The sequence below is a fragment of the Onychostoma macrolepis genome, chromosome 12 (genome assembly GCF_012432095.1).
Source record: "Onychostoma macrolepis isolate SWU-2019 chromosome 12, ASM1243209v1, whole genome shotgun sequence".
In the NCBI taxonomy this organism is placed as follows: Eukaryota; Metazoa; Chordata; class Actinopteri; order Cypriniformes; family Cyprinidae; genus Onychostoma; species Onychostoma macrolepis.
This window is the reverse complement of record NC_081166.1, coordinates 3,697,905-3,705,552: the sequence shown is the minus strand read 5'-3', so window position 1 is coordinate 3,705,552 and position 7,648 is coordinate 3,697,905. Positions and strand designations below refer to the sequence as shown.

Sequence of the window (7,648 nt, the reverse complement as noted above, 5' to 3'; positions counted from 1 at the left end):
ATTACATTTTTATTAAGCCTGTCTCATGAACCCAAGAGTAAATATCTTGTTTGGAGTGCATCATTTATGAATGATAACTAAAGCATTTATTTTGAACTATACAGCAGATTTGAATAAACTTTGAAAAAGAAAGGACAAAAGCTTCCCATACTGTTTGTGATTGACGTCAAAGGCTGGGCGTCAAATCAAACTCTACGGTATTTTTGCATCAAACCATGTTTACTTAGCAGAAGAAAGACAAATCAGACAGGTGCCAACATAAACAGGTTGTGTGACATGCAATCATCCTCCAAAACCATAAACAAAACTTTAAAATTATGACCCAGACTACATTAAATATGAAAGTTTGCACGTTATATTGCCAACTGTGCAAAACCAGCTGTCCTAAAGTATGATGGTAACATAGTTTACACAGTAAACAAGTAGATTACGTAAAGGAATTTTTGACATGGATGAGTAATGCTTCTTGTAAAAGGAGCTAGACGAAGAACAGGTTTAATTTCATTGTTCACATACTACAGATCAGTTTGATTAGTTAAAACCCCTGAAACTCTTAAGGAGGCGGGACAAAAAAAGGAAAATCAATGATTATTATTCAAGCTAAATAAACATGGTATATAATTCATTTCCATTCATTCATCATTTCATTATTAGTGCTGAATCATGTTTGTGTTTCAGTTATTAGACGTGTTTAAAAAACTTGACATTGAAGGGTGAGAAATATACATGATCCCTTCCTGTGGAGTGACATTCATCTCTTTATCAGTTTCTACATTCAATGGCAATAAGACAATCAGAGTTTTAATTCCCATCCATGTCCTGTATTACGACTGTGTCTTTTTAACTTTCCTTAACTTCAGCTCAAAGTTACTTGACACTCCATGATTGATCAGCTCTTGTTTTATCTGAAACAAAGATGGATAGACAGATCAAAATGTGTTTTATTTCTATTGTAATCTACTGGTTTTGGTTACTGGTAAAATTTCCCAGAGAAAAAATTGAAAGGTCACTGCAGTATGGAAAAGTCACAACTATGTCTCAGAGGGGAAAACAATTATGTCTCTTATCTTATATCTTTGAAGTCAAAGATGTAAGATAAGATACATAATTCCCCCCCCCCACCCCACCCGAGACAGAAAAGGGCTTCCAATCAACTTTTGTTATGAAAAGCGTGACTTACTTGATGCAAAACAAGCTCAATGTTTCCACTCTGTGTTAGGTCTGAAAATGACCTAAGTTTCATTTGAACTCCAATGACGATTTCTAAAAGGACACACACACACAAAATAAAACATGATATAAACAAACTGATAACAGTAACACGTCATTTTGATTCCTACCTGATCCGTTGTTCACAAGAAAGGCCCAACGACCCGGAACGTCTACGTTAGTCGTGGTCTTGAGGATTGGGATGGAGGAGCCATTATTTGGATTATGGTGAATTTGATAGTAGTCAGTGGAACCTATAGTGTCGTATCCAGCCTATTAAAATCAATCGAATGTTATGTATACAAAGAGAGCTAGTAAAACATTATTTCAATACTGTGATGTGATCGTTTTACCTGAGCTGCATATTGCTCCCCAGCACAGTCACCATAATGCATCAGAATGAAAGAGAAACCATCACCTGAAATTAAAACCGCTTGAAATGTGATTGCCTGAAAAGAAAAGAAGCAACATTAAGAATCATAGTTTATACAGCCTTCAGTCTTTTGTCTGAAAAAAAGAAAGAAAGAAAAACTATTTACCGGGCCTGAGTGATTGTTAAATACATTCATATCCCATGTTAGCACATAGTCCCACGTTACAACAAAGACCCAAGAAGCAGAGAAGCCCCTTCCAGGGAAATACTGGTTTATATCCTGAGTGGCCCGAGTGAGGACACTTCCATTGGTGTACTGCTGATACCAGCATCTACCAATACCAAGGTCATCAAGGTCAGTCCAGAGCGGAGCAATGTAATCTTCATTTCCATATGTGGGAAAAGGGTAAGGAGGATGAGCTTCTGGTAAAGGTTGGTTGAACGTAATAAGTCCGTTATTATTAACCTGAAATAATAGAAATTGGTTCAAATCAGCCAGAACTGGCGTATCACAATATTTGCATTCATATTAGACTGGCAATGAAACTGGATTCTCACGTATGTGCTGTTGTACTTGCGGCCGAAGTAGGTAAATGGATTGGAGAAGGTAACAAATTTGGAGGTTTCACTACCAGTTTCAAGAACATTAGCATCCCCTACCGCTGCGCCAAATGGATAAAATATCTCCGGTGCTGATGAGAGAATGAACACAAAAATACAAATGAACAGTTTACGAGCCTCATTATTATCGCGATTCCAACACAAATGCACCGTTAATTTAAAAGTCAATAAATACCTGTCCATGGAGTTGTTGTTGCAGTGGCTGTTAAAGAAAATAGTGTTTAATTATAAAACACTTCTGTAAAGAACATTTAAAAAAACACATTGCACAGTCATATGATGAGTATTCAATCAATCGCAGCATTATTACTGGTTGAGACTATGGTGGTTGATGTAGTGGTTTCTGAAAGAATGAACACAAATACAAACACTGTTAAATACCTCATGAACTCACTTCACGGGTGCAGTTTTTGGAGTGCAGAGTTGTGGTATTTGACTGTAATTCTTTAATTACCTGACAGTGTTGTGGGTGCAGGTGGTGTAATGCCTGTTAAAGAAAAAAGTATTAAATTAGAAAGCACTTTTGTAAAATACATCGTATGTCCATTTTCACTCTTCAGATGTCCCATACTTTAGAAATAAACAAATCCATTTTAGCTTGGAAAAATACTTTATAAGCATTAAAAAAAAATCCATGCCCTTCATTGCACTTGAGGTTTCCATCGAAAGCAATGGGCTTTACTGGCCACATCAGTAAATAGCAATGTTATTTCTTTAATATTTTCATATATTATTATTGATTTTAGTTAAAGTTTTCTTTTTTTTTTTTTTATATGTCTGCATAGTTTTATCTCATTTCAGTTAACACTTTTTTTTCAATTAATGGAAGTGTTTTTAATATTTTTAGTTAACTACAATAACCCTGCACTCTCAGAAATAAAAGTACAAAAGCTGTCACTGGGGCAGTACCTTCTTGTTTGTACCTAAAGGGTCCATTTTGGTACCTTAAAGGTGCATATTAGTACTTAAAGTGGACATATTTGAACCTAATAGGTACAAAAGTGTACCTTTTGAAAAGGTACCGTCCCAGTGACAGCTTTTGTACCTTTATTTCTGAGAGTGTGGTGCAACAGGCACTATTATTATTTATTTCGACATCTTTACAGTGGCACACAGTATCGAATCCCTTAAACGGGAGAAAAATAATGTTATTACCTGTTGTGCTGGTTTCCACTCTGGTGGTAGTTTCTTAAAAAATGAATGCAAACACCATTAAACACCTCATGAACTCACTTAAAGATTAAAAATGTGTTTCCTATTGCTATCGTGTTTGTTCAGTTCAGTGTTTTAAGGTTTCGAAAAAACAAGTTTATTTCAAAGGTCTGTAACGACCTGCTGCTGTTGTATTTTCTATTAAAGAATAACGGCATAAAATTACAACAATCTTCTGTAAACTACACAAGAAAAAATTTAAACAAAAGCATTGCACAGCTGTACGATGATTCTTTCATCTCTTGCAGCTTTATTACCTGGTGTGACTGCTGTGGTTTCTGAAAGAATGAACACAAATACAAATTAAATACCTAGTGAACTCACTTGACAAGTGTGGTTTTCTTTCTATAGGTCTATAAGTACCTGCCAATGGTGTTGTTGTTGGTACATTCGTTGTAATTGCTAATAAAGAAAAAGAGCAAAAAATTACAACAAACTTTTGTAAACTAAAAAAAAAAAAATTAATAAAAAAAAAAATGCATAGCTGTATAATGATTCTTTCATCACTCGCAGCTTTATTACCTGATGTGGTTGCCAATGTAGTGGTTTCTGGAAGAATGAACAAAAAAAAAAAAAAAAAACACCATTAAATACAGAGTGAATTCACTTGATGAGTGTGGTTTACTTTCCTGGTAAAGATGCTCACTGATTTATCAGTTTCATACTGGTCAACATTTTTAAAAACAGATTTGGTTCTAATTCAAAGGTCTATAAGTACCTGCCAATGTTGCTGTTGGTTCAGGTGTTGTAGTTTCTATAAAAGAAAAACACCATTACATAACTAGTGAACTCCCTTGACAAGTGTGGTTTTCTTTTCTGGTAAAGATGTTAATTGATTTTTCAGGTGCAGCCCTGCATAGTTTTGTTCCAACCCTGATTCAACACACATACCATGTAGATTTCAAATAAGCCGGAAAGACTTGATTAGTTGGATCAGGTGTGTTTAATTAGGGTTGAATCTAAACTCTGCAGGGCTCCGACCCTCCAGGAACTGAGTTTGACACCCCTGGTCTACTGTATAAGTACCTGCCAATGTTGTTGTTGGTTCAGGTGTTGTTGTAGTTTCTATTAAAGAAAAACACCATTAAATAACTAGTGAACTCACTTGACAAGTGTGGTTTTCTTTTCTGGTAAAGATGCTCAAAGATGTTGTTTCATAATGGGCGACATTTTAAAAAAAAAACAGGTTTGGTTTTAGTAATAAACGGGGTCCTGATCGCCCTGTTGGGGTTTTAACAGTCCTTTAGGTTGTGAGAAAGACAGATCTGGTTCTAATTCAAAGGTCTGATTCATAAGTACCTGCTGTTGTTGGTGCAGATGTTGTCTGTGCTCTGGCTGTTAAAGAGAAAGAGAGATTATTAAATTCAGAAACACACATTTTATTGTCTTTTCCACATTAATACTGATAATCAAACTGTAAATAAAACCTTACTGAGTGACAGGACTGTTAAAAGCACCAGCAGCTGTTCTGAAACCAGAAACAGCCTCATGATGAAGTCAGAGATAAATCCTCAATGTAGAAGTCCTTCTTCTGTAACCAGAAAGAGCTTTATTATCACTAAACCGATGGTAATCTGGAATATTGAAAATAATAATCACTTTTTAGAAATGACATGTTTCCAGATGTGAAATTTGACTGTAGGAGCTGCTTATGAAGCTGTTGAAAAAACAGCCAACATTCAAAAGGTCCCACTTTATATTAGGCTTCTTTAAATACAAGTCATTAAATTATTTAATCTTATGAATTTAGTCCATCTAAGCTTGTTTTTACAAGAAAACAGTTTACTAGTACTAAAATATTATGTAAATACTATGCATTTTCTTGTAAATGCGTAGCATGTTTTACAAGAAAATACCATGTTTAATTCAATGTGATACTTGCCATTTCTTTGTAATTTGTGCAATTTACCAGCAATTTCTTAGTGAAAACTCTTTCAAAGTCCATTTTTCTCTGTGTGTGTCGAATCGGACCTTACCCTGATCTGACTTCTATAACAAACAATTTTGCAATACATGTACACAATAAGCAGATTTATTAAACGTTTCACATTTTATAGTTTTATAAATATAAATGGATAGCAGATCAACACACCTAATATAAAGTGACCGAAATCCATATTACACATCCTAATCCTGATTACACTTGCTGCATAAAGTGGCAGAATTATTTAATTCTGAACACTTTTAATATATAAAGGTAAATATTATTTGAACACTAATATCTTTAACTGTATTGCTTCTATCGTTCTGTCAGCTTCTATCGTATTGTTTTATAAAATTATAAACACATTAAGCAACTTGACTCATTGCTTTATTTTTGCTGTTTTCTCGAATTATAACGTATATAGCAAAATATACCCATTATTATGTAATGTTTAAGTTTATGGAGTATAACATTAAATAGAAAGATGACTTACCTCATATAGCGTCTTCTGAGCTGCTCTTGCACCTGCTGTGAGTTAGCAGGAAGTTTCTTCGGCTTATAAGCATGTCCCGGCACTGTTTACAGGGAAACATCTCCTGGAATGGAAGAAAAACTGTGTTGTTGGAATACTGCCAATTCTTTAAAAAAACCAAAAAAACAAGAGCAACTCACCTCCATCGAAAAGTCGCTCAAAAAGTCCTTCCTTCAGATTTAATCTCACATAATTCACTGTAGGCCATATAACAATAGAAATACTTTATACAGGCCTGTTTATCCTTCACTTGCTCTATTTACTAACAAATAAGTATCAAAGACCATTATGTATGATTCAGCACCTGCAACGCATTACCCTTTACAATGACAATACCACAGTGCTCTTTCCTGTGTGCTTTTAGGCTTTACACATTACAAAACCTGAGCATGTCTGCACACACATTACTTGTGGGAATTCAGAACCCACAGCGATGTGATTTTCACAAAATAGCCTAAACACTGCCTTGGGGTTTCTGATACTGCTGAGGGAATAACTGATCATTTGACATCTTTCCTTCTTCAGACTGCCGTAAGCTATATCCATTATTCTATATTTCCCCCACATTTAAATGTAATGGAAATGACTGCATTCATAAAGAATGTACATAATGAGGATCACATGGGCTAGAATAAAAAGCCTATCAGCTGACACATGAACAGCTGAGAAACCACAATAGTTTCTGTGTGTTCACAACACTTTAGTTCTAAAGAAAATGAGTGAGAGTGACAATAACGATATCAATATCAATATCAGTCTTTTGCAGGATCTATGACTATAAATCGGATCATCAACTGCTAAACACACAAAACAATTCTGACAGACTTTACCGCCACCTGCTGTTTAACTGATTGAAATGATATTTAAACGAGGTTTTTTTGTTTGTTTGTTTTTTAAGATGGCCGATGCAGCCATCAGCAAGCAAACAGAAAAACCACCTGCAAATTAAGAAAACATCTCAATCAGTTTGACACGTGCTGCAAATACTCACAGCACGACCACTTTACAGAAACATGCTGCAAGTAGCACAGACCATAACGGGAGGACCCCAACAAAACGAAAAAGTAACCATGGTTTTATTATAGTAAATGTGTAGTAACCAATGTTTTTTTTTTTTGCCATATTGATTACCATTTGTATGACTACATGAATTAATTACCGTAATTAATTTTAATAGTAAGACCATGGTTAATTTTTGTAAGGCAAGTTGTAAAAGTAAGTTAGCCAGCTTACATAATGTAATGGAAATGTAAACTGATATTTCCTACTGACACTACAGCAAAAGATAGAAATAACTGACTTAAAATTATTTTTTGCTGGTGAAAATACTAGTGCCTACTAATCAGGGGTGGACTTAACCAATAAGCGAGGTAAGCGGCCGCTTAGGGCCCCGGGGAATCAGGGGGCCCCATCTGATATTGGCGAAACATGTTTGGCAAACGCTCCACAGTGTATTTGTGTTATGGAGAGCATTAAATGATCACTCAGTTTTTGTCAGGTGCTGAGTTCTGCAAGCTCGCGAATCCTCTCATTATAACAACGCGTAGATACGAGGTAAATTAGAGATTCATTGTGCAGAGAGCTTATTAACGGAACGTCGTGAGATCGAAAAGATTTGAAGTGAGTTTGGTTCAAATTCAGATTGAACCACTGATGGCAGATGGACTATTTTGACAACGTCTTTCTGGGCATTGACAGTGTTATTTACTTGGCAGTCAATGGGACAGTCTCAAACCTCCCGGTTTTCATCCAAAATATCTTAAATTGTGTTCCGAAG

General features: G+C 35.4%; 1 protein-coding gene across 4 annotated transcripts; it reads right to left on the bottom strand.

Annotated features, from left to right (window-relative positions):
• Positions 1–479: 479 nt before the first annotated feature.
• Positions 480–5,933, bottom strand: LOC131551580 (sushi, nidogen and EGF-like domain-containing protein 1). Of its 4 annotated transcripts, none has more exons than XM_058794609.1 (18): positions 5,833–5,933; positions 4,848–4,946; positions 4,715–4,750; positions 4,442–4,480; positions 4,134–4,169; positions 3,938–3,964; positions 3,779–3,817; positions 3,673–3,693; positions 3,359–3,391; positions 2,658–2,690; positions 2,514–2,546; positions 2,379–2,405; positions 2,141–2,274; positions 1,749–2,048; positions 1,563–1,658; positions 1,341–1,482; positions 1,181–1,263; positions 480–905 (listed from the first exon to the last, which is right to left on the bottom strand). In XM_058794609.1, the coding sequence occupies exons 2-18, from the start codon at positions 4,903–4,905 to the stop codon at positions 825–827; spliced, it is 1,218 nt and encodes a 405-aa protein (XP_058650592.1). In that variant the 5' UTR covers positions 4,906–4,946; positions 5,833–5,933; the 3' UTR covers positions 480–824. The 4 variants fall into 4 exon arrangements, with proteins under 4 accessions (XP_058650592.1, XP_058650593.1, XP_058650594.1 ...); XM_058794610.1 differs by lacking the exon at positions 5,833–5,933 and adding an exon at positions 5,325–5,404; XM_058794611.1 differs by lacking the exon at positions 2,514–2,546 and having other exon boundaries at positions 5,833–5,932.
• Between the last annotated feature and the right edge of the window lie 1,715 nt (positions 5,934–7,648).